This window comes from Priapulus caudatus, unplaced genomic scaffold, assembly GCF_000485595.1.
Source record: "Priapulus caudatus unplaced genomic scaffold, Priapulus_caudatus-5.0.1 Scaffold309, whole genome shotgun sequence".
NCBI classification, from domain to species: Eukaryota; Metazoa; Priapulida; class Priapulimorpha; order Priapulimorphida; family Priapulidae; genus Priapulus; species Priapulus caudatus.
The window spans coordinates 205,504-225,503 of NW_014577370.1; the positions used below are offsets into that span (position 1 = coordinate 205,504).

General features: G+C 49.0%; 1 protein-coding gene and 1 pseudogene across 1 annotated transcript in view; both read left to right on the forward strand.

Moving 5' to 3' along the window:
- Positions 1-16,635, forward strand: part of LOC106808846 (TATA-binding protein-associated factor 2N-like) — a gene marked incomplete at its 5' end in the record, with an annotated part of 22,091 nt that extends 5,456 nt beyond the window's left edge. Inside the window, one exon of the mRNA XM_014811733.1 lies at positions 16,595-16,635. Within this exon, the coding sequence (XP_014667219.1) occupies positions 16,595-16,602 (8 nt within the window). The remainder of the gene's footprint in view (positions 1-16,594) is intronic.
- A 1,417-nt stretch (positions 16,636-18,052) lies between these two features.
- The window catches only part of LOC106808847, an 8,193-nt pseudogene continuing 6,245 nt past the window's right edge, over positions 18,053-20,000 (forward strand).

A 20,000-nucleotide genomic window follows, 5' to 3' on the forward strand; every position in this document is an offset into this window, starting at 1 on the left:
CGGCCACAACCTCTAATTCTGGCGGGCTGCATCTCGCCTCGGCGGCTGTGTGGCGCGCGCGAGTACGCGCGTGCATTGCACGCGTATGTGCCGTCACTCACGCCATCACTTCGTCGTTCCCGCTGCAGATTGCTCGGCAATGTGCTGAACGTTCCGGCCATCGCGCGCGTCACATCCGGCGAATATGGCGGCCGTCGCGGCGACCGGAACACACCCGCCGCATGCCCTCCCGCGCGACTCCGACCCTCCCACTCCCACTCCGCCTCCCTCCGCCTCCTCCCCGCCGCCGTCCGGCTTGGCAGGTCGTTGACCGAAGACAGCCGAGAAAGCGTTGCTGCACTCCTGCACGGCGATGACGTCTGCTCGCGCTGGAACCTCGCCGACGCAGCAGAGCAGCGCGGGCAGCACTCGAGAAAGACGCGGTGCACAACGGCGCGGCTTCGTGTGCGTCCGCGGCGGCGTAGGCACGTTCAGCACGTACAACCGTCACGCAGACGGACAGCGTGGCACGTGACCAGTATCATTCGTGAAGAGCAGGTTACTTGCGATGAGCGGCACATCTGAGCGACTGGTCGGTTGGTATTCTGTTTTCCGACAGCAGCAGGAAGTAGACGGTAAGCTGAGCGGACATCGAGAGCTCAGCTCGACGATTTTCTCTCCGCTGTCCGACAGGCAAGGATAGACACGTGCCAGACGGTGAGGAACGACAGCGACACAGCACGGTATGATGAGATTGACGGTGTAGAGAAGCGTCTTTGCGGCGTAGCTCGATGATTGAACGTGTGTCGATGAACGGCTTCCGGGGCAAGCACGGATTAGATGATGAGCGATCTTGATTTTCGCCGCACGCGCAGCACGTCCCACTCGACGTCTGGACAGTACTCCGCCAGGTTTGGTTCACCCGTCGGTGTGCTCCGGCTCGCATGTACCGCTGCACGCCTCGGGCCCTGCACGTGTCCGACCTCGGAGCTGTTTCGCTTCGGCGCAGCTCGCATAGCTCGCTGTGTTGTTTCGTCGTCGCGCACTGCAGGTGCTGCATGTCACCTGGCCGCCATTTGTACGTCACGACGCCGAACTTCATGTGAGCACTGTTGCTTGATCGAACGGGAAGAACTCGACGTTGATCGGACAAGTAGCTCTTGTTATGACGCGGGCGGCTCCCAGACGACGAGAACCGCTTCGAAAGATCGTCGCTTTCGTCATACGCGTCACCTGGATAGTTTCCGTCGCACTGCGAGAAGCGAACAGCGAGGCATTTAATGCTCCTGCTATGTGTGTGTGATGTTGTGTGTTGCGTTGCGCGCGTGTGCGTGCGTGCTGCATGGGTTGCGTCGTTCGTGCGTTGCGAACAGAGAAAGCGCCTAAGAGACAGAGAAAGCCTCCAAGACAGAGAGAGTGGGGAGGCACGTGCCGGAATGTTTGATTAAGCGAGTAAATCGATTTCTTTCTTCTCTGCGCTTTTCAAAATATCACGCACGCACGCACGCACACACACACACACACACACACACACACCACACACACACACACACACACACACACACACACACACACGATAAACGGCCTGCATCACACGTAGCAAATCATAGTGACTTTTAATATATAAACATACAAATATATTATATATATTATATATTATATATATAGGGGGTGCGTGGTACGTGTGTATACGTAAATCAGTACTGCTACATCTCTATACCGTGAACGCGCACACGCGCCCTACGGCCTACTGTTGATATTAGCACAGGTCGGGGTCCATATGTTTTGTGGACGGCACGTTATAGCACATACTACGCTGCCGTACTCCTCCGGATTCCACGCCAGCTTCGACGGGTGTAGTCGGATCCACTTCCTGAAATCACTGTTTGCCATTAGTCTCTGTAATCTCTCACACGTCTTACATTACGCAATTTTACCTGAGCCTTGGTTATCGGCGCTGGAATAAGGAGAAGAGAGAGATTAGCTGAGAGAGAGAGAGAGGGGGGGGGAAGATTAGAGAGAGAGGGACGGCTAGGAAGAGAGCGAGAGAGACGAGGAGTAGGCGTTTATCTATGAAGACTGCGAACCAAGCTAGGGGGTGAGTCAGCGCGTATATAATTTGATATGCAGTTAATACGGTGGCTGCATGTTTACCGATATTAGGTCAACAGTATGTAAACAGCTAAATATACGGTTTACTGTCGAAGCCATTACATTTAGTTTTCATGTATTGATTTTTCTCATTCCTAGAAATAAAACGGGGAAACCCAAGATAAGCACCGATAGCAACAAGATACAGATAAAATTGCTCGATGTATTTATGATTTTAAAAACAAAAATACGCACACATCCCGTCAAACACACATGCACACACACCTGCCTTGCAAACACACATGCACATGACACACACACCACACACACACACACACACACACACACACACACACACACACACACCACAACGTGCGGCGCACGCACGCACGCACGCAGCGCACGGCACGCACGCAAGCGACGACGCACGCACACACACACACACACACACACACACACACACACACGGACCGCCTGGCGCACACACACACACACACGAAACGCGGCGGCGCGCCACACACACACACACACGAACGCGGCGCGCAACACACACCACACACACAACACACACACAACCCACACACACACACACACTGCGATGTCGATGACGTGATAACGAATCACAGTGAACAGTCACGCGAAACATAATAATTGATCAGCAATATAATCTCAAGAGCTTATATAGAGAGTTCTCTATTATGAGTCTTGAGTATACGGTGTTGTTAGTGATGGTGGTGTGTGATGTGTGTGTGTGTGTGCTGTGTGTGTGTGTGTGTGTGTGGTGCGTGTTGTGTGTCTAAGTGTGCTGTATCTAAGTGTGTGTGTGTGTGTGTGTGTGTGTTGTGGGTGTGTGTGTGTGTGTCGTGTGTGTGTGTGTTTTGTGTGTGTGGTGTGTGTGTGTGGGTGGCCGTGGCTGCGTCTGCGCGCCGGCCGCGTACGTTGGTGTAGTGTGCGCGTGCGTGCCCGTACGTTGCGTACGTGCGTGTGTTTGTTATACAATATATATATATATAGTATCATATGTTATTCAAGAGTCCAGTATTAGAGATCTATTATGGATTTGATCATTATCAGGAGGTAGGGAGGTAACTATAGAGTCTAGGTATTATCTTTACTCCTGATATTAATATTATATATATTCAAAACAGTTGCGGGTTGTTACTGAGAATACGTGACTTAGCTAGCTAACGGTTGGCGCCCCTGGTTCTGAACCACACGCGCGAAGCCGGTCAACGCCTAATGCGCAAACTCCGTTTTGCAGAATAAACTCTTGAGCCAAGATCCATTGCAGAGCAAGATAAAAACTACTGAATTATAGAGACGAGAGAGCGAGAGAGAAACGAGAGAGAGAGAGAGAGAGAGAGACGAGAGAGAGAGGAGGAGAGAGAGGGAAGAGAGAGACCCCGAGAGAGAGAAGAGATGGACACGAGGACGACGCAGAGAGAGAAAGAGAGAGAAGTGGGCGCGAGGGAGGGAAAGACAAGCGAGCGAGCAAGCACGGATCGCATCAAAAGAACAAACACGAACAGACGGGACGGACGCTACCGACCGATCCGATTCAACCGCGCGGACGGACGGACTGACGACCGACTGGGATGGAGGAGACGTCAGACAGGCAGACAGACATACAGACCGAACATACACACATGACGCAGCACACACACACACACACACACACACACACAATCACACACCAACCCACGCACACACAGCCATGATCCGCCGCAGCAGCCGCAGCACGACACTGCCACGCACGCACGGCACGCAACGACGCGACGCACGCCACCAGCAGGCGACACACACGCCCACACATCATACACACAACACACACACACACACACAAACAAACAAACACACACACACACACAACAAAACAAACAACAAACAAACAAACACATCAACAACCATGCCCCTACACATCGATAAAGTTGCAGTTAACTTGAGGGCCCAGCTTGACGGCCGACACAGTCGGTGTGGTCTTCGACGGGACGCGTCAGTCGATTGTAGCCACTCAGTCAGGGTCATAGAACAGACGCTTCGCATCCGGATTCCGAATATCCACCTGAAAAACCAAGCCGGAATCAAATGCAGATTGTTGGTGTATTTGTATCATAATATATTAGTATAACGCGGTAGGTAGTTGGTCCGGTGGTCATTGTTCCTAGGGGGTATTAGGTCTATGGTAGTAATTTGTCCTAGGGGTTAGGCCGCCGGTGTGTAGTTGTCCGGCGTTAGTTGTCCTAAGAGGGGGTAATTGTCTGGGTGGTAGTTGTGCCGGGGGGGTAGTTGACCGGATACGCAATGCAGGACACAAGGAACGCGTGTCGCGCAGCGCACGGGCAGACTACTTACTATATCTTCACAGTAAAAAAAACTTTAGTGTGTTGTAGAATGTATCGTATACGATTATTTTACAGGATCCGTTTTCACAATGTATTGCTAGAGAAATTCACACGGCTGTATATCAACAGTTACCCGTACGATATAAATTGTGTTGAAGGACGTACATCACTGTCACGACCGTCAATTCTTTACAATTGCAGAAAATCCGACTAATATTGCCCAAAATACAGAATTTAATAGGAAGCGAAATTATTTTTTAATCACGGATCATAAATACGATTTCGATCCTACTCAGGCGGCTAGCGCACTGTGTGGAGAAAACTCATGTAAGGACAGAATCGAACAACAGAGGACGCGATGCAGCGCGCGTGTAGGCCATTGTAAGTTAATCTCATTTATCTTTCACGCACGGGCTTTAAGCGTTAGGTCTACGTGCGCAGCGTCAACCGCGCAGGAATTCATATGTTACGGGAGACAAATCGCTTGACTGGCAAGGCAATCGTAATAAATGTCAGATGGCTTTTCGTCTGGATGACGATCGTTTCGTACAGCGTGTTAGTTATTTACGGCATGGAGAAATACTACTGCATCCGAGTTACTATTATAAATAAAGTAATAAATTAAATAAATAAATAAAATATATAAATAGTATTATCTATATATATATATATTATATATATATATATATAAGAGTACACGGCCATCAATAAAGACATGTGTATCCTGCTATGTAACACAATGGTGCAATATAACTATAAATATTAGAGATAAGGTGGTCCATAGTTTAAAAAACAAGCTTTCGATACAGCATGTCTCTTCGTCAACTACAGGTGGAAGCGCCCGCCCTCAAAACAGTAAGTGTTGTACTCGTGCGCAGACATGCTCCTACGAATATATTCGCTGCGCTTAAACATATGTGATAACATGTCTTAATATATTTCTCTATTCTTACATTTCAGTACACGCCATCTCTCTTATACATAACCCTATACATACCATCATACGAACTAGGTATACATCATGATATGTCTATTACGTCATCATACAATGGATGCCTTATGGTGCACGCTGATCGCGCGCTCTGTGCGTGTGCTTGAAAAATGTGCGGTGCGGCGCATCTGGCCTGCGTACATGCCGTGCGTGTGGTACGAATAAGATACGCGGCGTGCATTGGCAGGAATGCGTGCCGTGCGTGAGGTGTTGCAAACACACTTCTAACGGAGGGGACGTGGCGCAGATGCAAGAATGGACGGACTCACAGCATCACGATGTGGAGCAATCGATCGCGATTTTCGACTCGCTATTTGATATATATATATATATTGTTTTCAGCGTGCACTCGCTTCATATCATACGGACGGACATTTCACAGGAATTTCATTCGTTTTGTGACTATGTTGGCTTAACATATTTGTTTCTCCCCGTGACCTACATTGCTGTTTTTTCTGCGTGTCTTCGTAACTCACTTGTGTAGCGGAACATTAAACTCGAGTCGTGGCTGTTTACCTTCTAGTCGACTGATTACTGTTTGTTAACGATTCTCACGCGCCAGCTTCCATGCCTAGGTCAGGCAGCGGTAAACCGGTCGCGACGGGTCACGCTCATTTTCAGATCTTAGCCGGTTAAACAAATATGCCTAGGACTGATGATGTGTATGATGATTGACGAATGATTAACGATGATGATGCTTTTTTGTTGTTTCTGTTGGCTGCTCTGTTACTTGCCTGTTGCCGGTTGTTGAATGTATTCGTTGTGTTGTTGGTTGTTCGTTGTATGTGTCTGATAAATGATTGTGATGATGATGATGAATGATGATGTTGTTGATTTATGAGGCTATTGGTGTGCTGCTACTGTTTGTTGTTGTTTCTGACGCTGTGCTGTGCTGGGTATTGCTAGCTGTTTTCTGCTAACTATCACACGGTGACACGCGCGACAGACATGCACAGCAACAGCACACCAGTAAAACCACACCACCGCGCGCACTGAGAACTGTGACATAGAACGCTGGAGTAATATGACGATCGTATACTGCCTGCTGTCACGTTGCTGCTGCTCTTGCGGATGATTCAACACATTCGTCTACCGTTGACAAGCCGGGTGCACGAGGCCTTTACTAAGCCCTCTCTCACGTCAGAGCAGCAAATTACCGGCACAGTGCGATAAACAGTTGCGGTCCCTTCGCGGCTGGCAGTCGCGTACATGTTAAGGAGTGAATACTATAGTTTAAATTATATATATCAATCAGATCCTGACCGGTCGCCCACTCCGAGGATGTGCCATTATTCGATGGGCAAAGCCGAGATTGCGTCCCCGTGAACTTTTCGGCACCACCCGATCCACGCGCGCAGCCCTGCCTCGTAGTTTAAAGTCTGTGCGAGGCTGGCGACGGGGGAAGAGCAAGATCGATTTCCGTTTACGAAATCCTTCTTCGTCTGGCTACCACCCGAGCACGCTTGACGTTAATGAGCGTACAGACGACGCGGCCGCCGCGACGCGAGCAGGCTCGCCATTATTCAACAAGGCATCGCATGCGCACATATGGCGCCGCGCGCACATGGCATTGTGCCATCCTGCTCTTGTTTATATTAAGCGTTGCATCAGATTGTGTGACAGGCAGGCCGTTTTAAATAGTGCACGAGCGTCTGTGTCAAGTCACGTTGTGTTCGGAATCGTTGCCCTGGCGTCACGGTGGACAAGAAGCGGGAGCGACCATGGTTTTATGTACTGGTTAACGAGGGCTGAGGACTAATGGGTGATGTGCTGTGCGATTCGTTCATACGGCGAGCAGTTGCACAAGGAGAAGCTATATCATTTATGTAGAAAATAAAAACGATTGATAGTTTGCCTGATTTATGCATTTCATTGCAAATTATTATATCACAGTATTCTTATTTTACCGCAATATTTGACCACAGTAATACACGCACACGCTCAACACCCGCACGTAATCTATCAATGCGTACGAACACTCATATGGGACTGCATTGGTCTACTAATTTCGCCTAACCTTGAAACTTTATATCGTGGCCGAAATTTCTGAACCAATATTTCCTACACTAAATATCTCCATTTGTACACAGTCTATTTCTTATATCTGTACTTCGACTTATGATTAACTAGTTATTTTAATCATTCGCGCGCCCATGCATGTGATTTTCAATCTAAAAATTATTGGTTGTTACTCAATTAATTTAATATATTGTATTGACTATTTCATATTTCAGATATTAACGTTTAACGTCGACGTAAATTCGTCTGTCATAGCTACGTAAAGGAAGACGCGTGTAGCAACACGAACGAACACACGAGATGAATATACGCGTAGCTGCTTGATTGCCAACACGATCGTGATGACGCGCGACACTTGTAATCCGTACTTGACCAGCAGGAAGCAGCAGACCTGCACGGCGATGCCCCACCCAGCAACGACCGTCCAAGTGGCGGCTGCATTTTTCCCTCTCGCACGTGAGAACCGCCGCCACAGGATACTGCGAGCGCCGACGATCGCATCTGCCGACTGATTAGCGTTGCGTCGCATCGCGTCGCTGCGCCGCTACGCGTCACGGCACCCGCCGTCGGTGAGCGACCGCCCGCAGCGCCGAACAATAGCGTAATAACTATTCACCGTCGTCGCCACGCGCTGTCGCTCGTCACAAGCGTCGATGTTTGCGTGCGTGCAGTCATGTGCGTGCCGTGCGCGCCAGGAGGCGGTTGCTGTGCGTGTGTGTGCTGGAATCACTATGACTTGCGCTCGAACTGACCAGCGAGCAGCCGCAGTGTGTGTGGCACTGTCCTTTATGTCTTCTGTGTGTGCGTGTTGTGGTGCTCTCACGTTCCGCCCCCCCAAGCACTCGATTTGACTAATTAGATGGCCGGTAGTCCTCCTGCTATCCGCCGTATATAACGTGGTTCGCCCTGGCGCATGCGCACAACGCGTTTTCATCGACCTGCGAACTGAGCAGTGACGCATTGACAGATGCAGCGGTCGCTTCGGATGCAACGTCACAACGTCGCTTCGTCCGGAGCCGACACGTATTCACTGACGAATCAGACGCCCGACGCCGATAACTGCAATATATAGATAGGAGAGGATTTATTAGATAGACGATACTAGCGATAACTAGCAAGAATACATCTGATATAATAAACTTAACCTATAGCATTGTGAAGCAGTAGATCAAGTTCGAACGAGATGGAGAAATAAGATTGCGAATAGAGCGGCATAGTCGGACAGCCATAAAATGCCGCTTCGCGGGGTAAGTTGAGTGCAATAGCTAGGTGGCGTGCGTGCGTAGAGCGTAGACGTGCGCCGCGTGGCGTGGTGTAAGAGCATGCGTGCAAGGCTAATTTAATTGATTGATCCACCGTGATCGATAAGGACTATGTATAAAATTATTGTATGTCGCCATGTATAAGCGTTATAGACTTACAATAAAGCATGAAAATCTGCAAAACGAGAAAAAATCTGAAAATTAGATACAATAGTAGTATGTGACAAAACAGTTTGTATTCTGAGATTCGTCAAACAACAGTCGTTGCATACCTGTGGAATCCATGTACTCAATTATACATTCAGACTAGAATTACAAAGAAGTAGAAACAACACATAAGCCATGCCAAGAAGTTTCCAACGGTGCTAGTCCTGGTGTGAGTGTCTAGGTCAAGATATTGTGCGCTGAGTATGAGATGTTAAACCTTTATATGTTAACAGACAATATGGCTCTTTGCACCCCGAAAACATATTATTAAACCATAATGTTTCGTCGACCGCTGGCTTGATGGCTCTGTATAATACCCGGAGCATTATTTTATAGGCAATAGTGTATTCGTTAGATACAGCCCGGGTTTCAAATAGCAAGTATTTGGGCTTTAAAAGAATAGCGTTTCTCGCCAAAGAAATTAGCAACATTTCTGCCATTCCGCTCGCAGCAACGAAAATAATGTAAACGAACATTCACCAGCAGATCACACACAGCATTGACCGATCGACGAATCTATAATTACATGTAAACAACATACTGCGATCAATAACAATAACAACAGCGAATATATCGATAACAACGAAAAATAGATAGTAAGAACGACAAACATAATGATCAGTGTTCGAAAATCGCGCATCAGTGAGCGGTTTTATTCGGCGCTGTCGAGAACGACGTAGAAGTCGGCCTTCTTCAACCCGGCGCACACGCATAGTACTGGCTATTCAATTTCAAAATGGCTCGATTTCGCTGCCGCGTGCGAGCAGACGTGATGATAGCAAGCATCGATAGAAATTGGAATGGCAAGAGCTGCCGACGCAATCGCAATCGTTTTTGAACGAACTTACGGAACGTTCTGTGAAGCGATGGATGGATCATTTCGGGGTCCGCACGTCGTAAGGCCGAAAAGAGCGCTTCGTCGCCCATGATGGTGTTGCCGGCAGAGGACCGCGCCTCAACGTCGTCGCGCAGTTTCTGCACTCAATAACCTGTCAAAAATACAGTGCGATCGTCGCACCCACAGTTTTCATTCTAGAATCTAAATGTTAATTTAATCGAACGATCTATTAGATCACCATTTCGTATACGACTTCGCAACAATGCATTGCATAACATACAATACATATCACTACTACAATACCATACATACATACATACATACATACGCATACATACATACATACACGCAGCGCAGCGCAGCACGCAACGGCACGACGCACGCACGCAGCGCACGCACGCACGCACGCACGCACGCACGTTACGCACGCACGCACGCAACGCGCCGCGATTCAGCGGGAACTATGTATTTCCGCATGTGGAGGGGTGGGCGGGTTGGGGTGGTTGTGGACAAAAACATTGTTGTTGTCAAGCAACAAATTAAGCGATCAAAAGAGATTGTAATATTAGTTTTGTCATGAAAGATGAACAAATTACTATTATTAATTTGTTACTTGACAACAACAATGTTTTTGTCCACAACCAACACAACCCGCCCACCCCTCCACATGCGGAAATACATAGTTCCCGCTGACTGGCTGGAGTAAGTTGGTCCCGAGCATTCGTAATGGTTGCATGATGCTATCATAGAAATCGCAACACTAACCGTTTGTGTTAGTGTTGCGATTTCTATGGATGGTATAGCCCAGCGGCAGTTAATGTAAGCGGCTATAGTACTAGAGCTAGCGCTTTGCATACTAGCAATTAATGCAGAATGATTCAAGCACTTTAATTTTTTCTTTTTCAGATATCAAAGCTAGTTTTGTTACCATGTAAATTTAATTTCCTGCAAGTCCTGTCAATGAATCAGAAGAAAAAGAAAACAAATAAAGAATATAGCCAAATTCCATCAAATTGTTTTCTGTATTTTTTAGCGCAAAATTTTGAAGGGCACTTTGAAATCTAGACCGTATTTACCAATACGGCAAATACGGTCTGAATCCGCTCCTGCTGCCCCCACTCAAAATGGCTCACAAAAAGGAAAATGATCGGGCTTTTTAACACTTATTTATCTACATGGCCATCTCACCTATCTTTTTGAACACTTCCACAACTTTACACCATGTATTTATGCGTTTATTCCTAAAAGTATTAGCACTACTGGTGTTTCGTTTTCAAATTCGGTTGCTCTGCTTATGTGTATGCGCGTGACGTCACCCGAAATGTAGACAAAACACATGGGCATGTGATTAGTGCGTGTTAGCAGCCTCGTACATTTCGGGTGACATCACGTGCAGACTCCACCATCTTCTCCCCCTCCTCCACCACCTTCTCCCTTCTCCTCCCCTTCCTCCTTCTCCACCAGCTTCTCCCCTCCTTCTTCTCCACCAGCTTTTCCCCCCTCCTCCACCACCTTCTCCCTTCTCCCCCTCCTCCTTCTCCACCAGCTTCTCCCCTCTTTCTCCACCATCTTCTCCCTTCTCCCCTTCCTCCTTCTCCACCAGCTTCTCCCCTCCCCCTTCTCCACCACCTTCTCCCTTCTCCCCTTCCTGCTTCTTCACCAGCGATCCCCCTCCCCCTTCTCCGCCAGCTTCTCCCTTCTCTCCTTCCTCATTCTCCACCAGCTTCTCCCCCTCCTCCTTCTTCACCAGCTTCTCCCCTCCTCCTTCTCCACCATCTTCTCCCTTTTCCCTTTCCTCCTTCTCCACCAGCTTCTCTCCTCCTCCTTCTCCATCAGCTTCTCCCCCTCCTCCACCACCTTCTCCCTTCTCCCCCTCCTCCTTCTCCCCCAGCTTCTCTCCCTCGGCCTTCTCCACCAGCTTCTCCCTTCTTCCCCTCCACCTCCACCAGCTCCCTTCTCCCCCTCCTTCTCCCCTTCCTCCTTTTTCACCAGCTTCTCCCCCTCCTCTTTCTCCACCAGATAGTTCCTTATTCGAATAAGGAACTGGGAACTGGGAGCTAACTTCCCTGAGCTAATTGAAATAGCATATTGTTAAAATTTTACGTTCAAAAATGGGACCAAATACTGATCGCAGTAGGTTACCATTAAAGGAACCCCGATGTCTCTCTTTAAAAATGATTGGATGTCCCTGCTGGCGTGATAACGTTGACACTACTCAAATAAACCCCATTTATCACAATTATATCGTTATTGTTACAGCGATAGCAATCGTTTCCTGGAAAATTATGCCGAAGATACCACTAATATAGTAATAGATAGACACAGATGAACATTGCAGCAGCTGTAGTAGCTCTACGGGGCTAGCTGCAAGGGCAGAACTACGGCGAGCGCCTCTCTCGGTTCCATGTTTCGCTGTCAAACGCCTCTCTGACTGTCAAATAAAATCTATATACATATTATCTGTCTTGTGAGATACTACTCTACGGCCGCCACATAGGCCTGCTACACTTGGATGGGCGGAGATCGATTTAACTCCTATGCATATAGGCTACAACTCATCTCGAATTTTGCGATGCTAGTTTCTAATCGAGCGAGCGCACCTCGGGACAACGGGCAAGTCACGTCGGTTGACGTTAGTACTTGCAGCCATCCACCATTACCGCGCGTAATAACACGGCGTGCGTCAACACGCGAGCGGCGAAACGTGTTGGCGTAAGCTGGCTCTAAACAATAGCACGTCTATGCAGCTCTGGCCGCGCGAACTCACCAGGCAAATAGACGACTCCCAATTACCGTTCTTTAACCTGCCTGACCCACATGCTGCGGCGTTCGTACTCTCCGAAATTCAAATACTGTGTCAGTGAGGTTAAGCAGCGTTTCACCTCTGTTTACTTCTAATTAATGTGTCTAATTAATAGCAAATGCGGGTGCCAATGAGAGTGGTCCAGTATAAAATCCTCGACCAGAGTTCACCTGCCATAACTGCAGTCGTTGACGGCAGGCGCAGAGGACGCCCAGCTAGAGAAGGTACGAAGCGCTATGGAAGAAAGCGTGAGCCGGAGAGAGAGGGCGCGAGAAAGCGATCGAACGAGAGATAGAACAACATAGAGAGAGAGAGAGAGAGAGAGAGAGAGCTCGGAGGGAGAGCGAGAGATTTTCGGGGTGAGTGACTAGTGGGAAGGGTCGTGTGTGTGAGAGAGACTGTGGTAAGTGTGAGAGCGCGTTGATGCCGCGTGTGGGAAGTGTTGTGTTGTGTGGAGAGGAGACTCGAGTGGGGAGAGGAGTAGAAAGTAGGAGAGAGAGGATGAGAGGAAGAGAGTGGTGCGCGATGCTGAGTGCGACGGTTGTGGCGTGCGGTGGAGAGAGAGAGATCAGACGAGAGCGATGGAGACGGAGATGAGAGAGAGAAAGAGAGGAAGAGAAAGGCGATGCGAGATGACAGGAAGGAGAGAGAGAAATGAGCGAGAGGAGGAGGAGAAGAGAGAGAGAGAGATGGCGGAGAGCGAGGAGAGCGAGAGAGCGGAAAGAGAAGACACACAGAGTAGGCAATGCTTACGTTTTCTTCATGTATTTTTTCATTAATGTCTGAATGTTGTGATGTTGTGCTGCATGGGTGTACGGATGGGCGTGAGGGCTGATGCAGTACGTGCGATGCCGCGCCGCGAGCTGTGTAGCGCCGTGATGTGCGCTGCGTGCGAGGTGTGAGGTGATCTGTGCTGGTTGGTGAGCCGGACGGACGGGTGTATAGATGGCGATGGGTGGACGGTGGCTATGAGATGACGGTCTCCGTGGATGGATATCTATGATACGGATGGATGATGGAATGGTATTGCGACTGCTGGACGGGATAGGACGGAAGGACGGACGACAGAAGACGGACGGACAGATGGATGTGTGGATGGCTATGGATGGGCGGTCGAGACCTGACGAACGAACGGAAGAGTGAGGATGGTGGATGATGGATAAAGGTATTCGTGCTGAAATTTTGCTAGATGATGGTAATCAGTTTGTAATACAAAACTAATAACGGACTACTTTGTTAATTATTTCAGTCCACACCAGTACGTATCATTGTTAGGCTGCAACAAGAGATAATACTTGAGCAGGGATGTTTGTCACAGCAGGAAGCAGCCTAGTTCTATTATCTTTTATTGCGGTGGTAAGTCAAGCACACGTACAAGACTTTACGTAGTGTAAAGATATAATATCATGGTCGATTAGGCATTCGCATCTAAATACTTCACCAGTTCATTGAATCAAGGATGCGGTGTCCTACAAGTCAGATTGTTGCATTAACATTGGTAATGTTTTATAAACGAAACTGCAAACGTTATCTCTCCTAGGCATTTTCACCTTGCACACGGAGATGAGCCATTGGGTATGGCGCGGACGAGGAGGTTACTAGTGGCGTGGGCATGGGGGGTCTTATTGGAGTATGACACCAAAGGGCTCGGAGTGCCATGGACGTGGGGGCTACGGAGCGGACGTGGGGGACTACCGGACGCTGGGGATGTCGTGTGGGGTTGGTCCAACGGTGTACGTGGAGGCTACGGTTCGGCGCTCGGTGTACGGATGACATGCCACAAAGGTTTCTTTACGGAGATGACAACAAAGGTACGGAGATGGACCACAAGGTTCGAAATTGACCACGCGGTGTCCGGTGGCGTGGCCAAAGGTTACGGAGGATTGGACACGCTATGGTGATGACCACGGACGTGGTGGCTACGGCCACAAAGGTTACGGAGATGACCACAAAGGTTACGGAGATGACCACAAAGGTTACGGAGATGACCACAAAGGCTATGGAGATGACCACAAAGGCTACGGAGATGACCACGGACGTGGGGGCTACGGGCGCGGACGTGGCGGCTACGGCCACAAAGGTTACGGAGATGACCACAAAGGTTACGGAGATGACCACAAGGGTTACGGAGATGACCACAAAGCTGGTTACGGAGATGACACGGTCGTGGGGCTACGGACACGGAGTGGGGCTCTGGCGCGGACGTGGGCGGCTCGGCCACAAAGGTTACGGAGGATGACACAAGTTTACGAGATGACACAAGGGTTACGGAGATGAACCACAAGGCGCTATGGAGTGGACACAAAGGCGATACGGAGATGACACGGAGGTGGGGGCTACGGGCGGAGCGTGGCGGCTACGCCCAAGAAGGTTACGGAGATGACCCAAGGGATTACGAGGATGACCACAAGGGCTTGGAGATGATACCACAGTATGGTGTACGGAGCTGACCACAAAGGCTTTACGGAGAATGACCACGGACGTAGGGGGCTACGGGCGAGGAGCGTGGCGCGTACGGCACAAAGGTTTACGGAGATGGACACAAAGGTTACGAGTGATGCCACAAGGGCTATGGTAGATGCAACGGATCGGGGGGGAGTTCGGGCAAAAGTTTACGGGAGGAATGCACAATTGGATTACGGGAGTGTATGCCCAAGATGGTTAGCAGGAGATGACCAACGGTCGTGGGGATAGGGCCACGGGACGGCTGGGCTACGGGCGCGGGCGTGCGGGGTTTTGTCACCGGACGTGGAGGTACTCGGCGACGTGGTTTACGGACGAATGCACAAACGGTTACGGGAGATGACCACAAAGGTATTGGTTTGCTGACCACAAAGCGCGTATGTGATTGCTGACTCGGCGTGGGGGCCTACCTGGTACGCGGACGGCGCGGAATACGGGCACGGACGTGGGGGTTATGGTCCACGGACGTGGAGGCTACGGACCACAGGCCGAGACCTCGGGACCTATGGCGGCTGGACACTCTGGGGCCGTGAGGAGGGGGGTAGGCTCCGGACGTGGACGTGCAATACAAACAGTCGTGTGATGTGTGTTAATGTAGAATTAGTCAAAATCAATCGATTGCTAACTGCGCGCGGGTGACTTCGTCGGTACTGGGCGCTTTAAAAACAATGATTTTGATTCTATAGGAGTAATGATATCCCTTGGGAGCTTTGTCATTGCACGGTTTGAGTTTATATAACTATATATATATTTATTGTATTTTTCATTTATTTAATTGATACCCGTACAGCTGCAAAATTTGATCCACATCAACCGTGTGGCAGGCGCAGGCCGCACAACAAATCGTAGCAGACATACTGCAAATTTATCCTACATCAACTGAGTCACGGTGTTACAGTTATTGGTTAGGTTCAGCTTGCCACGTCATCGACGAGACAGATATGCTGTACTTTTACGTGACCGTTAATAAGGCTATGCGCTACGTATTGTGAGACAGCAGGATTTGGCACGCGTGTTTGCGTACAGACACGCACAACACAGCGGGCTATCTTGGCTTCGGCGGCTAGTTATCCCGGGCCTGGCCCTCCTTCATTTGCGGGGCCAAATTGGGTGCGGGCCAGCGCGTATTAGGAGCGGGCATGTGTGGATTCACATGCAAAAATTTGACGCGCGCCTGACCGCACCAGTTTGATATCATATCAAATTTGCAGTCTGTACGGGGTGTGTATATATATATATATATATCTATATATATCCATGTGTATATTTGTGTGTTGTGTGTGTGTGTGGGTGTGCCTGTGCGTGCGCGCGTGCGTGCGTGCGTGCGTAACGTGCGTGCGTCGGGTGCGTGGTCGTGCGTGCGTGCGTGCGTGCGTGAGTGCCTTGCTGTGCTGTTGCGCGGCGGCGGCGTGGTCTCCGGGCGTGCGTGGTATGTATGTATGTATGTATGTATGTATGTATGTATGTATGTATGTATGTATGTATGTATGCATGCATTGTTGCGAAGCGTATACGAATGGTGATCTAATAGATCGTCGTAAATTAACATTTAGACTAGAATGAAAACATGTGGTGCGACGATCGCATGTATTTTTGCAGGTTATTGAGTGCAGAAACTGCGCGGACGACGTTGAGGCGCGGTCTCTGCGGAAAACCATCATGGCGGCGACGAGCGCTCTTTGGACTTACGCGTGCGACCCCGAAAATGATCCATTCATCGTTCACGAACGTTCCGTAGTTCGCAAAAACGATGCGATGGTCGCAGCTCTTGCCATTCCAATTCTATCGATGCTTTGCTATCATCACGTCTGCTCGCACGGCGAGCGAAATACGCCATTTTGAAATTGAATAGCAGTACTATGCGTGGCGCACGGGTTGAAGAGGCCGAGCCTTCAACGTCGTTCTCACAGCGCCGAATACCGCTCACTGATGGCGCCATTTTCGACACTGATCATTATGTTTGTCGTTCTTACTATATATTTTCGTTGTTATCATATATTCGCTGTTGTTATTTGTTATTGATCGAGTATTTGTTTACATGTAATTATAGATCGTCGATCGGTCAATGGCTGTGTTGTGATTGCTGTGATTTCGTTACATTATTCGTTGCTGCGACGGGAATGGCCAGAATGTTGTAATTCTTGCGAGAAACGCTATTCTTTTAAAGCCCAAATACTGCTATTTGAACCCGCGGCTGTACTAACGAATAACTATTGCTATAAAATAATGGCTCCGGGTATTTATACAAGCCATCAGCAGCGGTCGACGAAACATTATGGTTTATAATATGTTTTCGGGGTGCAAAGAGCCATATTTCCTGTTAACATAGTTTTACATCTCATAGCTCACGCACATATCTTGACTAGACACTCACACCAGGACTAGCACGTGGTAAATTCTTGCATGGCTTATTGTTGGTTCTACTTGCTTTGATTCTAGTCTATGTAAATTGAGTACATGAATTCCACAGTATGCAACGTGTTGTTTGCGAATCCAGAATAAAACGCTGTTTTGCACATATACTATGATAATTCAGATTTTTTCGTTTTGCAGATTTTCAATCTATATGGTAAGCTATAACGCTATACATGCGACATAAAAGTTTTAACATGTCCTTATCGATCACTGGTGGACAATCAATTAAATAAGCCTTGCACGCATGCTCGTACACACGCACGCGCGCACGCACGCACGCACGCACGCACCTAGCTATGCACTCACTTACCCCGCGAGCGTAGGCGCACGCATGCTTGTCCACATGCTCGCCCACGCGCGAACGTATGAATGCACGCCCACGCAAGCAAAGGCGAGAGTATAACAGAGTATTTGCTGCGAGTGTATGTAGGATGGCACGTAAAAACCCTCCTATCTAAATTGCAGTCTACGGCGTCGGGGCGCGACGCAAGGTAACGTGACGCGACGAAGCGACGTGTGACGTTGCATCCGAAGCGACGCTGCATCGTCAATGCGCACGCTCAGCTTCGCAGGTCGATGAAAACGCGTTCGTGCGCATGCGCAGGAACCCGGTTATATACGGCGGAGAGCAGGAGACTACCGGCATCTATTATCAATCGATGTGGCGGAACGTGAGAGCACCACACACGCACACACAGACAGACATAAAGACGTGCCCACACACGCGCTGTCGCTGTCAGTCGACGCAAGGTCATAGTGATTCCAGCACACACACGCACGCGTGCGCACGGACGCACTGACGCACGCACGCAAACATCGGACGCTTGTGACGAGCGACACGACGATGGCGACGACGGTGATAGTTACGCTATTGTCGGCGCTGCGGGCGTCGCTCACCGACGGGGGTGCGTGACGCGTAGCGGCGCAGCGACGCGTGCCGACGCACGCTATCTCAGTCGCAAGATTGCGATCGTCGGCGCTCGGCAGTAGTCCTGTGGCAGGCGGTTCTCCGTGCGAGAGAAAATGGCAGCCGCCATCTTGGACGGTCCGATGCTGCGCTGGGGCATCGCCGTGCAGCTGCTGCTCCTGCTGGTCACAGGTACGGATTACAGGTGTGCTGCGTATACGATGTGTGCAATCAAGCAGCACGCGTATATTCATCTCGTCGTGTTCGTTCGTGTTGCTACACGCGTCATTCCTTTACGTAGCTATGAAAGACGAACTTACGTCGACGTTAAGTTATATTCTGAATATAAATATCAATAAATATATTACAATTAATTGAGTAAACCAATAATTTTTAGATATGAAATCACATGCATGGGCCGCGAATGATTTAAAAATAAATAGTAAATCAGAGTTCGAAGTAGATATAAGAATAGATTGGTAAATGGAGATATTTAAGTGTAGGAAATATGGTTCAGAATTTCGGCCAGATATAAAGTTTAAGGTTAGGCGAAATTGTAGACCATGCCATCCCATATGAGTGTTCGTACATGAAGATACGTGTGGGTGTGAGCGTGGTGCGTGTATTAATGTGTCAAATATATCGGTAAAATAAGAATATGTGATATAATAATTTGCCAATGAATCATAAACAGGCAAACTATCAATCGTTTTTATTTTCTACATAAATGATAATAGCTCTCCTATGTGCAAATGCTCGCGTATGAACGATCGCAAGAATCACCTAGTCCTAGCCCTCGTTACAGTACATAAACAGTCGCTCCCGGTTCCACCGTACCCAGGCACATCCAACACACGCTGATTGACAGAGCTCGTGCAATATTTAAACGGCTGCCTGTCCAAATCTGATGCCAACGCTTATATAAACACAGAGGCAAGGATGGCCACATGCACATGTGCGCGCGGGCGCATAGTGCGCAGCGTGCCTTGTTGAATAATGGCGGAGCCTCTCGCTCGCGCGCGCCCGTCGTCTGTACCGCTCATTACGTCACGTGCTCGGGTAGCCGACGAAGAAGGATTGTAACGGAAATCGAATCTGCTCTTCCCCCGTCGCCAGCCTCCACGACTTAAACTACGAGGCAGGCTGCGGCGGGATCGGGTGGTGCGAAAGTTCACGGGGACGCAATCTCGGCTTTGCATCGATAATGCAATCAGGAGTGACGTAATTATTGATATATATTGTTAAACCTATATTATGTCACTCCTAATGTAGCGACTGCAGCCGCGAAGACCGCAACTGTTATCCACTGTGCGGTAATTTAGCTGCTCTGAGAGAGAGGGCTAGTAAAGGCTCGTGCACCCGGTTGTCAACGTAGACGAATGTTTGAATCATCCGCAAAGAGCACAGAACGTGACAGCAGGCAGTATACGATGTGCATATATCCAGGTCTAGTGTCACAGTTCTCAGTGCGCGCGCGTGTGTGTTTTGTGTGTGCGTGCGTGCATGTCTGCGCGCGTTCACGTGTGTAGTAGCAGAAACAGCAGCAATAACAGCAACAGCAGCAGCAGAAACAACAACAACAGTAGCAGCAACAATAGCATCATAATCAACAACATCATCATCATCATCATCATCATCATCATTATCAACAACAACAACAACAACAACAATATCAACAACGGC